At 45.1% G+C, this 23,746-nt stretch overlaps 1 protein-coding gene and 1 long non-coding RNA gene across 3 annotated transcripts in view; both read right to left on the bottom strand.

The window, feature by feature from the left end:
• Chico (insulin receptor substrate 1 chico) overlaps window positions 1-13,064 on the bottom strand; it is a 34,215-nt gene extending 21,151 nt beyond the window's left edge. The window contains exons 1-5 of one of the 2 annotated variants that reach the window (XM_077683295.1): window positions 12,775-13,064; window positions 7,486-7,620; window positions 5,776-6,091; window positions 505-653; window positions 192-334 (exon numbers count right to left, since the gene is read on the bottom strand). In XM_077683295.1, the coding sequence (XP_077539421.1) occupies window positions 192-334; window positions 505-653; window positions 5,776-6,091; window positions 7,486-7,587 (710 nt within the window). In that variant the 5' untranslated portion in view covers window positions 7,588-7,620; window positions 12,775-13,064. The remainder of the gene's footprint in view (window positions 1-191; window positions 335-504; window positions 654-5,775; window positions 6,092-7,485; window positions 7,621-12,774) is intronic. The other variant, XM_077683296.1, reaches the window with a different exon arrangement.
• An 847-nt stretch (window positions 13,065-13,911) lies between these two features.
• On the bottom strand, window positions 13,912-23,582 carry LOC144151978 (uncharacterized). The gene is made up of 4 exons (XR_013319024.1): window positions 23,070-23,582; window positions 22,455-22,593; window positions 20,057-20,136; window positions 13,912-18,653 (listed from the first exon to the last, which is right to left on the bottom strand). It is a non-coding gene; the product is annotated as an uncharacterized LOC144151978 (long non-coding RNA).
• Between the last annotated feature and the right edge of the window lie 164 nt (window positions 23,583-23,746).

Raw genomic sequence — 23,746 nt, 5'->3', positions numbered from 1 at the left:
CCAATGTGCATTTCAGACGGCACACGCTGTCAACAGCTATGTGCCAGGTGCCATAGCAGCCCCCAGCGATACTTCCAATTCCGCACATATTCATACAACGCCCCTCTGCACGATTTCCTCCTATATGCTCCGCGGCCGAATGGTCACGAGGGCCCTCTGCCTTCAGGTGCAACATGGGGGGAGGAACCCACCCCAGGATGGTCTCGTGCATGTTCTGGGCAATGACCGTGTCCTCGGTCTGCATCCAGAGCTCCCCCGAGCCGGTCACCGAGGAGCGGCCGAGCTCCATGAAGAAGAAGCAGTCCGAGTGGCCACACCGCCGGATGCTCATCAGCTGCACAGCGCGGACGCGCAAAACAAGTCAGTTCGCAACACTAGCAATTGGCAAGCGACTGTGTTTGGGAAGAACGGTTCAGCAAGAGCGATGGCTTTTGTGGGCAAAACAAAACTGTGCCCCCCCCACCCCCAAGCTTCCCAAAGGCAGTTGGAGGCAGACCGACGCACCGGGAACTCGAGTGTCTCGGGGTTCTCCTGGTCCGTGTGCATCTTGACGAGGGTGAGGGCGCTGGCCGTCAGGCAAAGCCGGTGGGGGCCAGTGATGTTGCGACTGCTACCCAGGCCCTTCGTCTTGACGTTCACCTGCCAAACATGTTCTGCAAGGGCACGCGCAATGCGTTGCACGTTAATCAAGTGCTTTACGACACACCCCTCTTCCAACAGCAACATTGTTTCCTTCAAGCAGCGCAAGTGTGAAAAGCACACAGGATGCCACAAATTCGAGCCTGGCGTTCAATTCTGTCAGCTTTGAGTTGGCGTTTTGCACCTACAAATCTGGGCTATACCATGCACCACGGTGGAGGGCTATTTAGATTACCTGAGAGTCTGATGCTGGCCGAAATTTTGACACTCATGACAACCTTGTTATTCGTCTCAATCGGAAAAACAGCCACTGTGGGGGAGTAGATACTACTATCTTGTGTTCAGCAAGTTTCAGCCACCCCGCAAAGTGATACCCGAACATCAACCTACTGCCACATAATGACTGGCTGCAGCATTAGACATGGCATGGATATGTAATAACAATTGGTGACAGCAGGTATGAAAGTGCACAATTACCTAATTTATTCCTGCACACAAGTTTTTCATATCTGCAGAAGCTGCTGACTAAAGTTGAAAAGCATGCCACACTTCTGCAGGAAGACTGTAAAAGAGCTAAAAATTGCCTCTTAGTTTTGTTACTTCATGCTATTTCTAAAATCAAAACATTACGTAAGTACCACCTTTTCTACATGTAAGGCACATTCGCTCTGACAGGTCACAAAGGTACTGCAGATGCTTTTTTTTGTTTCTCTGAAACAGTTGCGGATCAAAAGCGACAGTGGGGAGTCTAAGCATCTACACACCACTTGGTCGAGTTACACGATGCAAGTCGCAAAGCCAGTTAGCCAGCCATGCTGCCCATTATTTTCAAGTCCCAGGTGGCAAACTGTCAATACATGAGAAAGGACCACGTCCATTCCTCGTTCGTTTTGATGTACCGCTTTAAAAGACTGCCAACACCTAACCTACAAATACGTCCCTATCACTTTAAAACCAAGAGTGCATCATCTCACAAATGGCCGTCACTGATTCATGCAGCACTGGTAAACTGCGATGCTTTAATTACACTTGCTCTAAGAAAGGTTACTCCACCTGGGAGCCTTTTCATGACCAAACAGAGCATGCTGCTGTCCATCATGGGTGAATTGCGAGCTTTCGACAGGTTCACAACAGTCCATTTCCCCGGTTCGAAAGTAGAGCATGCACAAATCCTTAAGAGTACAGTTTTCCAGCAATGAAATTTGGTGCGTGCATTCTGCAAGTGAGCTAAGTTGGTTTTTTCCCTTGTTAACGCACATCCTTGCAAGCTTAACTCGTTAGGACAATAGTATTTTCAAAGCAGCCAATGTCTCCATTTTGTTTTGCGTACATCAAAGTTTTTTACCGTATACGCCTCGAGCGCGGCCTGTAGGGGCGCCACTGAAATCCCCCTAGCGGCCCGTTTCGAAAGCAGGCGCGGGAGTCCGCGCCCCGCTCCCCAGTGCCGTAGCTGCTTTTGCGGCACGTTCACGACTGAGATTTACCGGTTGTGGGCGTTTGAAATTCATGTTTTTGTGTAGCAGTCACTCTGTTCGTAAATGGGGTGTATACGAGAGTGTAAATGTTTCCGACGCGATCTTAGTGTGGTATTTTCGGTCTGTATAAGCGCCAGGTGTGTGTCACAGGCCAGCGTCGCGGAACCGGCGTATGATGGAGCCGATTGTAGTTACACTGACCTGAATTTACTAGGCGTGTCTCCGTAACCACCGGTTCCTCAGATGTTCATGCTACGGCTATACACTACGATTTAAATCGGTTTTGTGCGCTTACATAATCAGCGGAGCACTCATACCTGACAGCACACCAGTTACGTTTGCCAATATTATACCTCAGATATTGATCACCACCATTTACAAGCCAGTCTGGGTTAATTTCGGGAATATTCAACAAAAGTACGATGGACAATGCATAATTATACTCGGGGATCAGCACACGACAGAGTCGTCTTGTCGTGAGGTGCGCGCCCGCAGACCTTCATTTGCTACATATATCCTCTGCGAGCAGCGCGGAGACGGGCTTACAATATAATCCGCGTCCGCGACTAAATGCTTCTTCAAAATATCGTCATATGGCACAGGGAGCCTGCAGAATAAACCAGAAACTGAAATCAGAGGGCCTTATCACATACCATACTCTTCCAAAGACACATTTCATCGCTTGTTGAACAGCCTACCCTGTATACTTCCAAAAATGCGTCCGCCGTACGATCAGCTCTTCGTTGAAGTAGAAAAACAAAAGGAAAGTGAACGCTAGATTTATGTGTGGGATTACTAAAACGTTCATTGCTTGATTCCGCTCCGCATTTGTACACGGCGCCCCCCCCCCCCCACCGATTTCTCGCGAAATAGCAGTGCATTTCGCGTATAGTTGGTCTAGTGAAACCTACCTGGCTTAAGTCTAGACGAACGTCTTTAGCATGCCAGAAGCTGCACTGTTTTTTTTTTATTTCCGTTAGAGCTATTATGTTTCTAAATTCCGCATTGGCACAGCATTTATTTTTCTGTGGTTTCATTTTCTTGGTTCTTGCTATATGGCGTGTGTGGGCACATATTTAATGACGCACAGGCTTGGAATACACTTTACATTTTCGCATGGTTTATATTCTTATAAAAGGCATAAGTTATTGTCCGGGATTGGGTAATCACGTCCCCGAAACATATTTTTCTGCGGCGTATATATGCGAAACGAAGTCGCATTCGTTGTCCACGCTGCAAAATGAAGCCAACCTCTCATTGTGCCAGTATCAGGTCTAAACGAGGCATTGTGCCAGTATCAGGTCTAAACGAGGCGTCAGTAGAATTAATTTGTGCCTGATGTTTTGGAGGTGACATGGGTGATATGTTGCTGCCGTCGCCGACGCCCGGAAGAGCGGCGATGAAGCGCGCAGAACCGCGTCCCCGGGTAGCTCTTGCAGGCGATCGCGTACTCTACGAAGACGCAGCTGCTTTTTAAGTAACCTAAACGTACTCTTTGCCTATAGTCGTCACCATAACACATTTTTTATGGCGCGGAAAGGCGAAAAGAAGCGAAATAGAACCAAAACACTGCACGAGCCCCTATCAGTCACGCAGCGCAAATCCCGTCAACGCCGCGGAGAAGCGGCGGCAGGCGGCGCAGCGATCGCGAAGCTCGAGGCGTATAAACCGGTATATACGTAGTTTTTTTTTCCAAAAAAAAATCCGCTCAAAAGTCACCCCTCGTCTTATATAGCAGTCATTGGGAGAACGTAAATTGTTGCCTGGCAACAATGTGCAAGCGTAGTCTGTTGCCATCGCCCTTTGTGTCGGACTGCTCTCTCACTACCAAGCCTTTATTTGCTTTACTCTTGTTTTTCGTCTTTTACTCGTCTTGTGTGTGTGTGTGTGTGCATTTCTGTTTGTGTCAGCTCCGAGATGAGTGGCGGAAGTCGACGCCAGTTCACCGCTGCGTTTAAGCTGAAGGCGATTGAGTCGCCGAGCAGAATGGGAATATGGCAGCGCAACGCCAGTTTGGAGTTTCAAAGAAAAGTGTGCGGTACTGAGAGAGCCAGAAAGCTAAGCTGTGCATGTGCGACCCCCGGAACAGATCGTTCCATGGGTGTCAAGCGGTGCACCCCGTTGGAGAACAAAGTGGTGGACTTCGTTTGGGAACTTCGCTCACGATTGCTCCGCGAACTGTATAATGAGTGGATAGCCGGCGACGCGCTCAACGGCACTGAAGATGACAGTGAGAAGCAGTCACCCTCGGACGACTCTGACAGCTCGAACGAGTGACTTCAACAGGCATAGTGGGTGGCAGTGACGGACGGGCGTCGAAAATGAACAGACATTGTGGGGCCGCTTCTGTGCTGAAATATTTTTTGTGTCAACTTTTCCCAACTCAAGGTAGGGGGTCGACCTATATTCCTATATAGGTCGACCCCTATATTACTATATAGGGGTCCTATATAGGTCGGAATATAGGTCGACCTATATGTAGGGTCGACCTATATTCCGGTTTATACGGTATGTTTGTTTCCTTTGTTGCTGTTTTTTATTTTTTATTTCTTTATGTTACAGAATGTGTGTTGCCTCAGCGTTCTAATTATTTTAACATTCTTTTTAAAGCGAAGCTTTAAGTGTTCTCATTGATGGCGTTTGTAACACGAAAATGCCAAAGTGAAAGAAAAAAAAAAAACTTTCGAGTGGTCGGAATCGAACCTGCGTCCCTCGCGTTATGAAGCCGGCGTCTATTTCTCCATTTTGACATGGCCAAAGCGGTTTGGAAAACTTATACCCCTGTCACACGGCAGATCTAATGACATTTACAGCAAATGTCATTCGCTCTAAATGTCATTAATTGAGCGCCACACGAGAATACCGAATGACATTCAAGGCGAATGACATTTACCGGCTAACTGAGGTCCCGGACCTCAGTTACACCTCAGTTGGCGGCCGAATGAGTAGCCTCGACAGCAGTAGCGCGTCCCTAGACAGGAAAATTCAGTAACAAACCAAAGAATACTGTTTCCAAAAACTGTCAGTAAACTTATCTTTTCTTTTTTGTATTATTGTTCTAATAAAGAAAGACCAGCAAGTACTAACAAAAAAGAAAATCTCGTCCCCAGTGCGCGCGCTACCCTAATCCGGATTTTTGCAGACTTGTCTCAGCTTGTGATGTCTACTGATGTCACCTAAATCACTGGTTTTCTTGTTTTTATTTTTAAAAATATTCCTTTGTTACGTTTTTCTTTTAAATTTTACGTGTTAAAACATTCTATATGCACTTGAAATGTAATTTTGCGAGCTCGCTAATTGTCACCGCTATCACAATCAAATGACATTTGTTTCGCCGTGTAGACCCGCACGGCCGAGCCGAATGTCATTAACAGTAAATGTCATTCACTTTGAATGACATTAGATTTGCCGTGTGACAGGGGTATTAGACGACAACCAAAGCATCTGTCACAAGAAAACTTCGCGTTCAACCATCGTCATTGTTCGATGAAGGGTGCACGAATTTTTTTTTTTTAATTGGTTCAGCATAGGCCGCAATAAGACATCGCTGTTTTCGTTCTGCCAACCGGCCTGAAAAAACATTTTTTGCCTGCACCCTCACGTTATCGCTTTACCTGCAGGCTTGTAGTGCCAAATAAACTCGAAACTTGAAACCACTGACCGAAGAGGGGCTTGGGCCTGGCGTCCCCGTCGACCTCGCCGGAGCCTCGCTGCAGCAGCAGCAGCTCGTTGAGCCACGCCTCGAGCTCGGCTTCGTTCTCGCACACCAGGGCGAAGGAGTCGTCGCGCGTATACAGGGCCAGCACGTGCCGCTGCTTGGCGTCCGCCCGCCGGTTGATGTTGAAGCACGAGCGCAGCGCGATGGTGCGCTTGGGCAGCACGCCGGCCTTCCACTTCTTCTCGCTGTCGTAGACCTCCAGCCGGGCCGGACCGGCCTCCGACTCCCGCCGCATCACAAAGAACTTCTTCTTCATGGTCTGCACACCGTCGGAACATCGCTACTGGTAGCGGCGGCACCCTCAGGTAGTCGAAAACTAATCACTGGCTCCAAACAAATTAGCATGCACGGGGAGGAGGTCACGCCGCTCTTTCTACTCTTTCCCCTCCATACCTCCTGCCACACATTACAGTAAAATCGGTTGTACTGAAACCTAGCTCGAGCTTACAAGGCTAGATCCACGACCTCTACCTCCTTTAACAACGTCCCTTTGTTCAATGCTGCCCTGTAGCAGCATGGAGACGTGGAAAAACCATTTGCACTTGCACTAGAAGGAGGAAACACAAGGAGGAAAATAAGTCAAGGACAGATCCTCATGCCAGCGTAAGCCAATCGGGGTGCAAGCGGCACAAAAGATAAGTGGTGGTGGTTGCGCGGAAGTTAAACTACTGAAAAAATTGAAGTGCATCATCAGCCCTAGCCCAAAATCCCTCCTCAATGCCTACTAGCTCTGAAGCAATTGTCCAGAACACACGCCTTCCAATAAGCCTCAAATACAAATACATAACTATTTTCTCGCTAATAAAATCATGGCTGCAGATGCCCAAGATGAACGCTGAAAGTTTTGAGCAATATTCTGTAGAGGCTATTTGAAATTTCAGCCCAGGTACCATAACTCACGCGTCAATGTCAAATGGCTGCATAGCTTCCAAACGCATGCTACACCAACGCAGACATTCAAACAAATTGTCAAAACATTAACAAACCAATGTTATGGTAGCTGGCTGGTGCAAATGCACAGCATTCATTCAAATATTTTAAAGCTACCAAATCAAAAATTTGATATAACTTCACAGTCGTAAACAAAATAATCATGTCTGCTTTATATCAAGGCCACTGACACTAGGAAAAACAGCTTTGTCTAGCAATGCACTTGAGTGTCGTATGAAACAGGGCTATACCGTTCATAACGAGCTCATGCATCACACAAGACGACAGCTGACACTACAATCTCCAAGTGAGCCAAAGTCAACGAAACACACTTCTGATACAAAGCAGCTTTCATAAGTTGCATGTGCATTCTATGTACAAAACTGCAGAAGAAAGCCCAGAAATTCCCTACGGCAACAACAATACCAAAAGAACCGAGAAATTCCTTTAAGCCTGACAATGGCAAGCTAGCATAAGGCTACCCGTACTTTACTGCCCAGCACTTGCCATAATAAAATTACCTCCCGCTTTCATCACCCTAAATGGGGCCCTACTACATACATAATGCTAGCCCTGCATATGCAGCCTAAATATGCAAAAGGCAAGAAAAAAGACTGCTCCCAAAAGACCCTACTACCAACTCTGCGTCCAGGCAGCACTAAATCCTGCAAACAACTCCGACCGGACAGTAGAGAGGGAGATGGAGGGGGAAAACCCGCTCACCTTAAACTTCCTCAGGTATCCCGTCTTGTGGATGTCCGTGGCCTGCTCGGCCAGGGAGACCACCCCGTTTCCCCGCGACGCATCCTTCGACTTGGTCGACATGGCTTGTGTCAGTCTGGTCCCATATTCAACAACCTGCCACAGGAGATGCCCAGCCATGAGGCCACAAACAAGGCAACTCACAAACGTCCCAGCCACCCACACCAGATGACAGCCAGGAAAGCAACAACACACGAAGCAGCCTTTCCAACATCCACAGAAGAGGAGTTACGATTCATTTTTTTTTTCCCCCCCTTAACCTCTGTCCCAGGTGAGTCACAGAGGAGCACGGCCAACACACTGACGCCAGCTTCTCACAACACGGGCGATCACACGCAATGCTCGCTGTTGATCACGCAGGACGTGGCATATCAGTGGGCCAAGGCCGCCTTGCATATTACCTTCTCTCCCCTTGCACTTACCGAAGTACAACAAGCACGTTTGCGAGATAACAGAGGGAGTGCGGGCTTGATAAGAGCAAACGTAAGTAATAGCGTTGTCACAATCTACCGGGATCGAGACAGGGGCAGTGGAACATAACCAATCACGGCACACGCACACACACACAGAAGAGTGTACGATGAAATAAGCTATCTAGCTAATCTATTCTTTTTTTTTTTTTAGTATTCATCAGTCACATGCTCTTTTGCTCCCGCTGAGGATACTGTGAATCTGATCTACCTTTGCTTCAAAAGAGACTTGGTGGCAGTCCCCGTATACCCATTAAGCTGAAGTGCTGCCGTGAGTTAAGCGGGATGAAAACTGGTGTTTATTCGACACTCTCACCGCCAAGGAGACAAAATTCTCACCCCTTTCAAGAAAATGTGTGGGCAGTGCAAAGTACCAGGTACAATGGTGCAAGGTACAATGAACGATCAGGTAATCAAGTAGTCTAATTGTGAAGCATGACTCACAGGGGAGATAGAGAGCAATGGAAAAGCGGCTGCAACTTTGACCTTTCACACAGCTATTAACTAGAGCCCTGATAACTACACCACTTTTCATTTATAGTTTTCACTGCATTTATAGTTTGCCACTCCTATGCCTATGGCAAACTTAAGATTCACAAAATTCAGATTCAAATGCATGTCCTCATTTATATTATTAAAGTGAAGCTTTCTATGCCTTACTGATGGTGACGCACCAAAACCCACTGAAAGCCAACATTTTCTGACGATGATGATCGCAGGTGAAGTGAAAGATGATGAAATGCGAAGCATTTTCTTTGGGAGAAAGCCAATCCAAATCATTATGTTCAAAATGTACCGTGGGAAAGCCAACTTACACAATGGGTTTCTTCAAGGGCACATCAAGTGCGTGAACCTACGTCCCTCACGTTATGGAGCCAACATCTACACCGGATTGCGTCATCCCAACAGGGTCGAAGCAGTTTGGATTTTGGACAAACTCAGGTTGCATGGGAGCAAGCTTCACGCTTTAACCATCTTTTTTTTTTTAAGAAAGGGGCTTTGATTTTTATGTTAAGCTTCACTGGTTTCCATGCATAAGATTCACAAGCAAGCATGGCCGACTTCCGATTGACAAAAACTGTTTTCTGCAATTGTGGCCCCTCTCTATGACACCAATAACATCCCAAACGAACAAACAAACACACGCACGCAGGAACCTCCCAACATTTTCTTCCTTCAGCTGATGTATGTGCAGCCAATTCCCCACTACTACTGGCCCTTGGGGACAGCCACATCAAAGAGGGTTTTCAGAGAAAACCTTGCACCACTCTGAGCAGGTTACCAGGCAAAAACTTATCAAAGACATCACAAACTCTTGATAACTGCCTGCGAGTACCCTCGCATGTTTATTAAGAATCGCACCAAGTTCACTGCCAGGCACCACCACATTGGGCCATCGTCTTGTTGTATGTATAAAAAATATAATCAATTTCTTCAATGTAAGCACTGCACTCCAAGTTAAGTGCCACATTAAAATGAACTTTCAGGCAAGGACACCAGGGAAGGACAGAAATTAGGGCGGAAGAAACCGCAATGAATATAAGAGCGAAATCCCATTTTAACGACAACTTTCGTCAGCGGCTACTAATCACACAAACTAGACCCTGTGATGTCATAGGTGCAGTGAGAAAAAATGTGGCTGCCGAGTCTCCACTGTCTATTTGGAGGGTGGAGACTCAGCAGCCATGTACATCTACCTGATTGTGAGAATGTGAATGTATATTCACATTCTCACTATCTAGCGCAACTGTTTAACGTTTGTGTTAAATTGGCACGATTGTTACTCCAATGAGCCAAACTCCAATGAGCCTTTTAGCACAGCAAAACAATGTGCAAGACAACAAAACCGATCTATTTGGGTCATAGAAAATTTTGTAACTCGTGAAAGTGAACTGCATGGTGTAACTTGTGACGGATTGGGAGTTCATCGTTTTTCAACTTCAAACGTGGGAAATTTTCTAACATCCCTTGTTTGTCGTTAAAAGATGGGGGTCAATGCCAAATTCCACGCTGACCATCCATGTTCACATTTCTTTGTTTAAATGTAGAAAATCATATTCACATTCACTCAGGTTATGTAGAATAAAATCAGTTGTTAGAGTGCGCTCATCCGTATGTTTCTTCCTGCGTCCCCGTTTGTTCAGTGCAAGTTTATAAATGCAGAATTTCATTCACATCCTACGCACATGACAAGAGGAAACAGCTGGGCTAAAGTTTTGCTCTAGAATTGAAAAATAAATTTACAGCTGATGCAGCAGTCTTATTGGTGGGCTAAATATACGGCAAGGTAGACTTTTGAGCTGCCTTACGGCACACCTTATGGGCGGCTCACTGCCGACGGTTTTAAGCTACCTCCTGAAGGCTTGATTGTGCCTGGAGATGTGCAAATAAACGACACACTGCTTCAGTTAAAATCTTCTCCACTACTAGCAGAGAAGGATGTGGTTTTGGACAGCAGCAGCTGCAATTGGAGAATGTTGCAACTGCAGAAACCTACTAACTCGGTGTGAATTATGTTTACATACTGTTCTCAAGCTGTCTACAACCTAACACAGTATTCGGACGTCTTATTGTGTCAAAGGCTTGATGTACTGCTTACTACGGACGTTTTATTGCATCAAAGGGCAATGACTTCAGCTTCGCCCATTTACGCAATAAAATGTTATTAAAATATGGTATGTGGTATGCCTCGCATAATTTATCTCCCACCCACGCAATGAACTACATAATCAAGGCATAGCCCGAAATTTTTTTTGGAGGGGGTTATGGGTTATCGGAAAGGAGCAGTTCTGCTGAAAGGAACACTAAGCCTCACTTACACACTGCCTGGAAAAAATTTCCGAGGGGTTCAAACTCCTGAACCCTCCTCTCTGGCTACGTCCCTGTTCATATACTTACACCAGCGTGCCGAATCAAAGTTACAGACGTCTAGTTTACAAGCTTAAGATTATCCAAGAGCTGAGGTCGAATGCTATTGGACTAAAATCATAATAGCTTTATGTAGCAAAAACAAACGCCAGATTGGCATCCTAGACAATAGATCTAGTGCGGAACTGGTATTCCCCAAAGGCCCTTTTCTAGCAAGGACAAAAAGAAATAAAGAAAATTTGTCAAATAACACCCCAAACCCGACATTTGATGTGAATGCTGCACCGTTCTGGCTGCTTCAAATGATAAAACCCCCGTGAAAACAGAAAGAGCATTTCTAGCAAGAAATCATAATTTCCCGCTTCATTTCTGACTCGATTATTAGATTCTAGCTGGAATCGACAGCTTAGATCTAACTAGAAAAATTCTAAGTCTAGCTAGAGACGATTATTTCCAGCTTGCTGTTTTTTTTTTCTTCTAGCTGGACTGACAAATGCTAGCTGGAAGTAAATCTCAATCCAGCTAGAAATAAACTAGAAACTGAATTTCTAGCTAGAAATTCTGCTATTTCTTGCTAGAATATTTCTAGCAAGAGGAAACTTTTCGTTCAATAATCCAGCTAGAAAAAAAACATATATTTTCACCTGGGAAGCAAAGCAATTTAGCTATGTTTTCAGAATGACAAGTTACTTTGTATGGTATACACCACCTCTGCTCCAAAACGTTTTTTTCTTCCATTTTTTTATTATGTACGATAGCCAAAAGTAAATTCTTGCGGCTCGTTCTACAGCTCAACCGCAGAGCTGTGAAACGAGCTGTGATCAAGCATCCACAATCGTTGGTCTGAACGACTTCATAAATCGGACACGTTTCCGCCGCCACAACGATCGTTACAGGATGAGCATATTTAACTGCATTTGGAACGTTCTCCCAAAATACCCACTATGGGTAGTGAAGCAGACCACACAGCGACAGCGTAGTTTCACAGACGGCAGAGCGTGACGTAGTCGGTCAAAAGACGAACAGAAAGCCAGGCACTGTAAACAAGTCGGCTGACCTTGAGTAACGAGCTACAAAGCCGCTTTGTTGGCACGGTGCGATTGGGACAAAACAGGAAAGAATGAATGAAGAAGCAAAAAGTCCGGGGCTGACTTGTGGCGACAAGAGATTCGGGTCGATTGAAAGGAAAATTACGGGCGGATTTCCGGGTCCGCGCCGAAATAAACAAGCGAGAAAGAAAGCATTCGCCATTCCATCCGTCTGTCGCGGCGGAAATAGAATGCTCCAGACAGAGACAGCGTGCTGGCCGCGTGCACGGAATTCGAAAAATGCAGACCGGATAAACGCGAAACCGAACGCGAGCAAAAGAAAGATGAAAACTTCATAGTAGTTCCGTGCTGGATCGACTTTTTTTTTTTTTTTTTTTCTCCCCCTTCGCGCCCCTGACTGCGACTCCTCCGCTCCCAACCTCGCCTCCCCGATACGCGATCAAGACGACCATGTCGGATCGCCCACACCTCGACGCAGTCCACTCCCGACCGATTCGCTACGGCTGCTGAACGTAATGCCACCGGATTCGCGGAAAACAAACAGCCGGTACACACGCTTCTACAACGGCGCTTGCTAATCGGACCCTCCGGTAGCAATGGCGCTGTCACGTGGTAAACGCGCTCGCCTCGGGCCATCATTAGATTGCTGCAGTCCACGCTGGATGAAAAGGCGTTCGCCTGACAGGAGTCGAGACGAAGCGTGCCGATGGGTGCACATCGGCGGCGGTACAGCCTCGGCACGCCATTAATCCGGCACAACTAACCCTCCACCCCCACCTCTCGGCATTGCCTTCCGCAGGGGCGCCCCAGGCCCGTGTCAGATAGCGGGCGTTGCGCGGAAAAAACTCGGAAACGTCGCTCACCTGAGCCTTGTCTCGCAGCAGCTTCGTGGACCAAGCTCCTCCGTTCCCTGCTCCCTCGGTTGGACACGTCAACACGCCGTTTTAATGATCCTGCTTTTTCTGAGGAAATCACGGTGGCCCCACGACCGCTTCCACGTCTGTTTACGTTTTTCTTCCGCAGACGCTCACTGCACGGCGCTGCGGCCGGTGTCTCAATTCGCCTTGTACTCCGCCCTCGCCTACGCAACTCGAATCGAATGCCACTCTTTTCCGGAAGGAAGCGGCACTTCCCGGAACAGTTTTCGGTCCGCACTCCGCAATTCAGCGGAGCGCGGTTTACCTTGCCGCGTCAACTACGGGTCTTCCCGATTTGGCATTTTAGACTGGCCAGAACGGCCCGAGCGCATTTTGTTTTGGTTTTTTTTTCGCCCACAGAATTTTTATTGCAAGATCGGTCGTAAACTGCCCGCAACTAGAAGCACTAGCGTACGTAGCTTATTTAATGGCTCTATTAAATCTATTCTTGACTGGAAAATCGAAAAGGCCCTGTGTGGTTGACGGGTTAGAAATCTACTCAATTCGTCTGCTGCAAGCGTGCGGAGCACTCGCGTATGCGTGCTGAAGAGCTATTATGTTCGCCTCGCGATTATCCATAGCAGCGCTCAAGCGCCACGAAATGGAATAAACGTGTTTTCAACCAATTCATCGGCGATATTTATGCTTCTAAACAATTTCTCAGAAGAAAGCGAACGTCGTTTTCAGCTTGCTCCGCAATCCTACTCGTATTTAGGCTCTACAGCATAAAAGAAAAACACATTTAAGCAGTTATTCTCAGGTCGTGCAACCAAAAATCCGGCTTTATGCCATTTTTGTACATGTTTGTATCAGTGCAGACAGGCTTAATTGTTTGCAGTAACAAATATAATTGTGTGAAAAGAATTAATGTACACCATGGTGCACATGCAAATGTAACAAATAAGGCTTTTGTGCTAATTGTGCGGCATATGTGACAACCGCATCAGTTAATGAGCGACTTGTAAAAGGTGTGACAATTATCCACGCAATTTTCCAGGAGGGGAGAAAGGGCAGTAATAGAAAGTGAGACCTGGGGAAAAACACACTTGCAAATCAGAGGTCAGTCTGTTTTTGCTCTTTTGACACAACTTTATTAGAAGCCAGAGTACTGAAATTACAGCCCTCTGCTTCAGGATCGTCGGCTCAGGACTCTTACAACAGGTGATTGTCAAATGGGTCAACACCAAACAGTTTGATTGGAAGAACCAATTAAGGCTTATGGAATCTGAAAAAATGTATGGCAAAAAATGTCAAATAAATATCTTTATTAATTATACACTTGCCTCAAGTCATCCTCATGTCGATGGCAATGGGCCAAGGAAAAGACTGATAAATAAATGGCAGCAAAGTAGAGTGCAACTTTTGCTTTGGGTAAAGGGAGCACAGAACTTGCAATGGCTTAGAGAAAGTTTTCAAAAGTCGAGGAAAAAATGAAAGAATACTTCAATCAAGAATGTCCTAAAAGTTTTAGCCCCAGCTCGCTCACTTCTTACTAAAGAGTTAGAGGGCCTCCATGTATTGGGGCACATTTCCATGTAAGCTGTCGCATTGCACTGCCACTAACCGTGTTATGTTTGAAATAGTAGATCACTTTACATCACTCCTTTTGAAGAACATTTCACAATATTAGATACTGGATAATGTGACAATTTACTGGAAGGTTTTTGGGCATTTGTGCATTTCTCTACACCCATTTGGCCTGATAGCAGTCACACATTTATGGGCGTGTCCTTCAGTGGACTCAGCCAGAAAGCGACACCTGAGAGGCACAGGCCTCCATCCTGGAAGAGCCCCCGACCTCCAGCGGGGGCTTCGGGGACCCCACCACCACTCCCTTCTTGCCTTCCTGCTAGAGACGGGTGCCCATCTCTACCTGTAAATAGGTTTTTTTATGCCAACGGGCATTCTATTGCAAATAAAAAAAACTAATATCTTTATTCTAAAGGTAAAAGCCTGCAGTTCATGCAGTGGCGCACCCACGGGGGGTGTCTTGGGGGTTGTAACCCCCCCCAGATGTCCGTCGACCCAACCCCCTCCGCACGCCTCTCCCACCGAACCGAAACCGAAGTTCACCGAGCGCAGTGTGTAGTCTCAGAAGCTTTTATTATTGGACATTCGCAGCTAAATCTCGAAGAAGAATATTGTATGACCGGCATTAAAAATAAAACTAGAGCACGAGCTTTTAGGATTGTGCTTTTAAGACAGTGCAGACCAACTTGCGTATAACTTGAAATAGTTTAAGAAAAAGAATGAGAAAAAAATTTTAGTTACACAAAAAGTGTCCCTGGACAGGAAATATCTGAATGCTTAAGAATCCCTGGGGGTTTTAAATGATTCCGTAGCCCCCCTCCCCCCTACGGCACGCCTCATAGCCCATGCTAAACCACAAATAGTCTCACAATTTTTGTAGGGCCAGATCATACCACTTTCTGAACTTCTGTGCGGAACTTCCATCACAAGATTTGAATCACTCGTCGTCTTCTAGAAAGAAAAAAGACGCTGAAATTTCCCATAGGTTGGGACTCAGTATTGTCGAGCTTGCCTTCTCGCCTCAAATCAAATCTAACAAGATCAAATCGAAGTTGTTTTATTTCATTTGAAAGCTTAAACAACTGTTTTTCCTTCAATACTAAGCACTGTACGAGCCCTCCCTCTCCCGTTGAATAAAAAAAGGTTCAGTTTTCCTTTATATAATCGCCTGAATTTGTAACATTATAGTGAGGAAAACAGGAACGCTTCGTGCGCAGTAAAGAAAACCTGTGATCACGGATAACAATGATGTTTTGTTGAATAGGCTTTCAGAAATATGTGTTAATTTGACTGTTTAGTGCAAATTGTGCCAGCCTATACGAACAGATTTCGTGCGTTACTCTTGGCTTGACTTCACCAGTGAAGAAGGCATTAATTGTATTTCCTCCCCAACCTCATCTCCCATCATCCCTTCCTTCCAATTCTACTTCCAAACTTGGGTCCAGGGCTTCGGGAAATGGCAACAGGCCTCGCGTATCTTCTATTTTCATGTGAAGGTGCATCCATTATTATATTCCTTCTGCAGGCGAATTGTATAAGTTATGTCAGCTGATTTATGCGTAATTTTTTCGCGTAAAAAATAATGAAAACTCGGCTGCTCTTTATAGTTTTATATATTTTATTCTTTGTGGTTATTTATTTTTATTTTTTTGTATTACTTACATTTGTCTTTATATTTGTTCTTTTACTTTTTTACATTTATATATTATATTTTATATTTGTTGTGAAAATTTCAAACCCCCCCTAGACAAAAATTCTGGGTGCGCTAATGAGTTCATGCGTGCCTGAAGCTTAAAAAAGTGGTAATTTTCAGTCACTGCTGTTTTGCACCCGCAACGGTGACACAGTGGCCAAGGCATCGTGCTGCTGAGCCCAAGGACGTGGGTTCAATCGTGGTTGTAGTGGCCGCTTTTCTGATGGAGGCGAAAAGCGAAAACACCCTTGGCTGGAGATTTCAGCGCACGTTAAAGACCCCGAGGAGGTCAAAATTAATCTGGAGCCCTCTCCTACGGCACGTCTCAAAGCCCAAGTGAAGCTTCGGCACGTTAAACCCCATAATCCACCTTGCTTTGCAACCTGAAGCCACCCATTTCCACCATTACAGTTTTATATCTGTGCTAAAAATGTCCACACCTGTATGCATTTGTGACAATGTTAAGATGGTTGGTTAAAGGCACTTCACGCCTATACACACAACGTTGCATCTGCAAGCAACTGGCAAATGCGAATACAATCGGGAATAGCAAAATTCTCACAGGAAAGGTCTTTACGCACCATAATAGTGAGGCAGACAAATTAAAATCAGATGGTAAAATGAATGTGCCTTTATGCCCACGTTTGCAGCAGGCAAGTTTCATGCTTTCTCACTTTATGTGCCAAGGCAACCACACCATCAGCAACCTCTAGCTACAGAACTTGTGGCCTGTTGTGTCTGGAAAGCAGGAGATCCAGTTTATCTATGATAAGCGCTTGCTCTCGGCAATGGTAGCAGAAAAGGACGGTTTAAAGTTACTTTCAATAACCTGCCCCCGAGCGTAATCCGCCCCTGAGGGTAACCTTCACTGCCATGCAATGATGTACAGAAGGACGCACTGTGCACTAAGCTCGCAATAAAAAAAGGCCGGTTAAGTTTTACACCTGTGCGTATAAGCTGGGACCAATGAGCTAACTCCAAAACCATGAAGGAAAGCACTTGCATAGCCACGTTTGTATGCAGCCTCCAGCAATTGACAAACCTGAAATAAAATATCAGAGTTCAAAAAACTGCAACAGCAAGCCGAGTGCTCCATTTGGGTCTGTGAATGATGCAAGAATTATGCAACACTTCAATGGCCATCTGACAGAGCAGAAAATCTGACCGTGTTCCCAAGGTCCTTCAGATATCTTCACGCACAGCTGTTCACCACGGCGCTATACTATAATAGCAGCAGCTTCGAAACACCGAGCTAGTGCTAGCACAGTTGTTAAAATCACCGTGCTACAAATTTTCCAACAATGCCTATTGCCAAGGCAGTGTCATACCCAGGGTTGTGACATGCCCTTGATGCAAAGATGAGTGTTCCTGTCACAGACGAGGTAGCAATTGATGTTATTCACAGGTAGCTCAGTGCCCTGCTGAGATTGCCGCTCTACTAACAAGCCTGTCCTTCAACACATCACTGACGACACCCCAGGAAGGCAAAACTGAGAAGACGGAATAAGAAAACTCAGAGAGACACCTAACAGTACTTAGACGGAGAAATGCGGAAACATTTCACAAGTGCCACTGAAATAGACATTATAATAGGATCCATTACACTCACTCACATGTGCTGCAAGTATATTGAAAAGGTGGGAGACAGTCTGCTCCCTTTTAATGTGAGCGCTACTTCCCCAGAATCAGTGTTCCTCATGGCTGGGGTGCACTAGCTGTTCTCTTCACGTGTCACCACTTGCACCTATCACGCGATATGACATCAGTGCCGCATGCACTTGGCTTTCTTCCTCTGCCCCGGTCAACATGCGGATTTAACATCGTAGTAACACACTCGGCTCCTACTCTGGGGACCTGGGTTCCATTCCCATGTGAACTCTAATGTACACAATTTTGTTTTCAAACTAACTGATACGTTTCTTTACTCTAGACAGCCATTTTCTGTATCGGGCAACGATGACAACACCAGCTTTTCACAGAACGGGGACACCTAACGCTTCCGCATTAAAAGAGACACAAGTAATAATGTGAAAGAATAAAGACATCCATGATATTACATGTTGTACTATAACTATATATGTTGTACCATAACTGAGTCTGTCAAAGAAAAGTACTGATGCACCTGTGCAAGAGGTTGTAAAGTCCTTAGTGCTAGGTAGTTCCCATACAAATCACCACATTTATGAACATCTGTCAGTACTTTACAGTCTGTATTGAGGTGCCAAAAGTAGAGACTTGTGCAAAATCACTAAATAAAAACTTGCATTCAGTTGTCGCTACACCCTGTTTGCTGCTGTGTCAATTTGAAGCCGTGCTAGAAACTATACATTTTAATTTTCCAGGCAGGAAACCCCATTCTGATCCCACTGAACCCTGGAATAAAACAGTGAATATAACTTCCATGGCACATTTTTCTTTGTACCATTAATCTAGCAATGCGACTTTACGTGGCTTACTGGCATGCGTATAACACTTTCCCAACATGAGGCCTGAGACAATAAATTGAGATACAAGCATACATTTCTGCTTGAGCAATGAAAATACCTGTTTGTTTCTTGCTGGTGTACGACTTCTCAAAGGCCTGCAGTCAACCCACACATGCCTGCGAAAACCAGCCTTGCAGGTACATTGCACTGAGACAATGACAAGCACTTCTGCATTTTGCTCTTGAAGCATTATATCCCACGACACAATGAGTTGATAGGTGACAAATTGAGAGAAAGAGAAAAGTGCATGATCCTGATGCCTGATTCAATAGGCAAGTCAGGTGCTAAGACTAGTGGGGTGGCCAAAGATATAGGATCAACACCCCTATGCAATCGTGCTGGAGCCAGATAGCGATTAGTGTAGTTTAGGTGCACACACTCGATTTAAACAGTGCAGGACACCTGCAGTGGACGCAATACAATTAGGCACACAGCTATGCTGACAAATTTCACAATAAAACGGGCAAATATGTGCCTCCTATAAACATGGAAACCACATGTACAAATCCTGTGCACAAGGGAGGAGTGTTGAGGGGGGAACTTCAGTTTTTGTTAGCTAAATGTATTTCTCATTGGAAGGTGGTTACACAAGTTTAAGCATCCTGCATTTGTAAACACAAAAATATTGCAAGCAGGCCTCAACTCTGAGCAGCTGTCAGATAGTTTTTAGATGCTCTGTAAGTTGTAAAGCTTGCTTTAAGGAAGTATGGTAATGCTAAGGGCAACATACCTTTTTTTGTGGGGTAATGTTAGAAAATTAGTTTGATCATTTATACAATTTATTTCAGCCCAGTAATTTTTAGCCACCAATAAAAACAGTGAGGAAAAACTAGGAGCTATAGCAGGAAAGGTTGCTCTGAAGAAATTATGGGTGATGCTTAGAACTCTCCACGAAAGTGAAGATGAAAGCCTAGTTGAACATTCTGTTGAACTTATTATAGAACTTTGCAGCTGTACCCATCACAATTTAACCAGCCCTCTGGACAGCACTTTCTGAGGCCCGTTCTGCTCTCCAGCCCTCACCAGAAGCTTCCTATTCACACCCATTCATGTTTGAAGCGCGGACAGACGAAACACAAGATGAGGACAACACGAGCGCTTTCTATCAACTGTTTGTTGATAGAAAGGTAGATATCAACTGTTTGTTGCTCGTGTTGTCCTCTTCTTGTGTTTCGTCTGTCCGCGCTTCAAACATGAATCAGATCCAACTAGCTCAACTTTCTGTTCTACTGCAGTTTATTCACACCCGTTGGTACCTGCACCTCTCAAGGTGGCTCCTATTGCACACGCAATAACGGCCTACTCTTCTTTGGTGCCTCTGTTTCCCTTTTTAGGCAAGCTGCCCGGATTGTGAGCCAATATTTTTGTGTGATTCCGTATAACACACAATGCGCTCTCTGTATCTCACAACGCGTTCCATAAAACATAGAGATCTAAGACTTTCCCCTTAAAACAATAATCTCGTTGGACGATCTGTTGCAGACCCATCGTAGGTGCATAAGCGTGGAATAACACTCACCATGCCATGTGGCATCACCCTTCTGCACACTGTGCACTTCTGCTCCAAGGCCTCCTAAAGCAGCAGTGCACTCCACGAAGCTGATCAAGAAAAGGAAATCCAAGAAGATGATAACACATTCGACATTCTTTCTCGCACTGTAATAATAAATAGTATACAGCAGTAAGCATGCCCTCCTCACTTGTGCAGTTTTTACATTCAGTTGGATGTCACACATGATTTCTGGATGTTGCACATGACCACCCTCAGTGGTTAACCTTAATGTTGATAGCATAACAGCGATGACTACCCAGCTTTTGCAGTGAACTAAGCTTGCTTTAAGTTTCAAGTTTTAGGGCAAAAATTTATATTTATAGCTCAACGCCTCAAAGCCATAGATGGCCTGTGAAATTGTGAAATGTGTTGTAGTGGCAGGTTTCAAAATAATTTGGCTCATTCAGGCTTTTCCCCACGCACCAAATTATACAGCACAAGGGCATATGGTGTTTCTGAAAAACAATTAAAAAAGAAATTGCAACCAAAGGTACAAACGAGGAGCCAGACGTTTTGGAACCAGCTCAGTTATTTCTTTGAGGGTGACTTGGCCTTATGTAGCATAGTCATTAGCGTGGGTGGCCACTGGCCAAGCACCCTGTGGTGAAAAGCAGTCCACATGCGCAAGCAGTCTGGGAGAATTTCAAGGCAACAGTTTAGGTTTTGTGTGTTTTTTAAGCCACAACTTGGGCAAAAGTGTTTTTCTCTAATTTGTGTCATTTTTCCAAATGGCTGCTCCACCAAATTAATTTTGCGGTCGGTTGTTTCACAGTATTCGGTTACTGCGCTGTGTTGTTTGCTTAGCCACCAGATGTCTTTGTGCTGCCTGCATCGTTCCAATAAATGTTTTGCTCCGCCGATGCACGAGGCGGACCACTCGATGCGTGGGATCCCGAGGACCCAAAGTGTCCTCTCCAACGTCGCAAGCTCTTTAGAGTAGGGATGAATGTGCCCCACCATACATGAAGGCTTGTTGTTCACAAGGTGCACCCTTTTGTTTTTTTCAGCATCCGGGTCGACAGGTCAATGCCTCATTCGCTCCTTGCAAGTACAGAATTGGTGCGAGTTCTGGAGCAGGCTGAATTGATGACATTTTGTGTTCCTTTCTGCTCCGTGCTGTGGGTGGTGTTTCAAACGAAGGCTACCGGGTATTCAATTTTGCCGAGATCATAACCTTGCAAGCCTTTTCCTTCTGGCTTTCGGTAAGAACAGGTTTCTTGCTCAGTGGATTCAAGTGGAAACAAGAGAGGCCTCGTGGCTGACATGACAAAATGGGAAGAACCATGAAAGTAGCGAGCGGCATGTGTCGGCTTCTTCTGAACAGAAAACTTAAGACTGTGTTAAGTAACAAAAGCCTGACCAAGGCTAGTTGGTTGATGCTCGTCTGTGTTTACGTGTTTCTTCTGGTCCCCATTGTTTAGCGCCTCAAAGTATTCAAGACTGTAGCTTTTATTTTTCTCTTTTGGTCATTTGGACGCGGAGGAAGATGACAGTGATGTCGTACTCATGCATAACCATGACTTGGATGGCTGGGTGAACTAAATTAAGGCGTTATCTTCAGTTCTCATTGGCTAAGGTTTTCACTACGCAGAAACAATCGCCCATGTAGCGAAAAATAGCAGGAAGGAACTGAGGAATTTCTCTTCCATATACTCCGCAGCCAAGTTTGTCATAGTGACGGAGGCTCCCATTGTGGCTACACATTCTTGACTGAAAATTATTGCCTTCTAGAAGAAGCATGTGCTTGACATGCAGAATTTCAAAATGTGGCAGAGCTAGTCAGCATTTAGGGGTGTTTTTTTAGTTCGGCTCGTGTCATTTGTGATGGCAGCACTAGCAGTGCATACAGCCATGAATACAGACATGTCAGCAAGCTAAGACACAAAGTCAAACAATGTCTGCAACTCATGTCCACAATTTCAGCTACTCTGTGCAGCATGCATCAGAGAAAAGCATAGATTAAAGCGAGAGCCTGATCTCATGTTTAATAGCCTCTTATGGTCTATGAGCTTGGAAGTAAACAGCAGATCACAGTACGGCAATCGAAATAATGCTTGACCACTTGAATTCAATTTTGGTGTTGAGGCAATGGAAGTTAAAAAGGCAGAAGCATAAGTCACTACCGTACAGATGGATGGACAGTCAGGCGAGTTGATGACCTAACATTGAGACCATCATATATTTAAGTTACACAAAATAACGATCTTGGAATCCAAATAAATTAAACTTCACACTGTTTGAATTTGTGAGAAAGATTTTGATCATTGATGACTTTGATTTAGCCAGACTGGAACTGGTGGGTATGCGGCAGGGAGAAAATTCACAAGACATAATACATGACGAAGTGGACAATTAACTGCCCTACCTCTACCGTAGGGGCCTTCATTTCCCTATTCTTCAATGCTGTACCACTTCCTCTCGAGTTTGTTTCGCTTTTTCAACTTCGTGTGTCGGGGTAATGCTTGCTTGTAGCCTACTTGGACCATGCTTAAACTTCGTAGAGCCTGCGAGAGAAAAAAAAAACGACGATTTCAATGCCGAGGAGAATTTCATGTAGGGTGATCAAAGCCAATTTTGTTGGATCATATGCTGTTACCTCAAGGCTTACAAATCAATTTCCTAACGTCTAGCTAGGTTCTCGTGGTTTCCTTTTCAATGCAATGACAAGCTGGGCGATACACCTCAAGCACAAAAGCAATAAAATTTACATAACCGTATTGAAGGAAGTGTGGATGCAAATTTTTGGCTTTTCTTTTTGATGCTTAATTGCGTGCAACGTAGTCCACTTTTTTCTTTAATTCCTCAAACGTGCAAGTGCTTTGACAAGACAATACCCAAGCTGATGGCATAGAATTTAACAACTCGTTCGGGGCCTAGTTGGTTCATGATTCTTAAATATGTTTAGCGCAAAACAAAGACGGTACACAAGTAAGCTAGGAGACAAGACAAGCGCTATGGCATATGTATGTACAACTCTCACCTGGAATCCAGCCAATTGTGCACCCCAGATTTGACTATATTGCTATTCGTGGTGGATATGTCCGACTGTTTATACTTTGGGACTTCATGCCTTATATGTGGTAGCCTAAAACATGAATGCTTCCAATTATGCCATTCGAATTTTGGCGCTCATCTGAGAGGCGGCGACTGAAAAATTGGGCATCATCAAAGCCTTGCCGACAAAGACTGCTTCGTTTCACGAACTGGACGTGACCCTTACAAACTTGAAAATAATAAAAAAAAACAGAGAAAACACATCACAAAGATTTTCTTCTCCTTGGACGGAGAAACAACCAATGATCGCCAGCTGTCCCCTGTCCCCGCATTGCCCGCATGTCGGTCGGCGCAAATAAGTCGGTCGAGTAGATCGCCAGCCTGACGCACTTAACCGCGATATAAGAGAGAAACAGGAAGAATTTGGCAGTTAACAATTTGCGCTGGTAGAATGAGACGCAAAGGAATATACATGGGCCCACTTGCACATGCCGGAAGAAAAACAGGCCAAAAGCAGCAAAAAAGAAAGCGAAACTCAATATGTAGTAGGCCACAGACGCGGCAGCTCAGTTTCGTAGATAAATTTGTGCCTGCCAAACAAATTTTTTTAAAACATAAGTAAAACATTTAATTTAAATGTCGACAATAAATGTAAATTTTAAT

Source organism: Haemaphysalis longicornis, unplaced genomic scaffold, assembly GCF_048455015.1.
Source record: "Haemaphysalis longicornis isolate Haplotype H1 unplaced genomic scaffold, Haemaphysalis longicornis Haplotype H1 scaffold_9, whole genome shotgun sequence".
In the NCBI taxonomy this organism is placed as follows: Eukaryota; Metazoa; Arthropoda; class Arachnida; order Ixodida; family Ixodidae; genus Haemaphysalis; species Haemaphysalis longicornis.
This window is presented reverse-complemented; position numbering and strand designations above follow the sequence as displayed.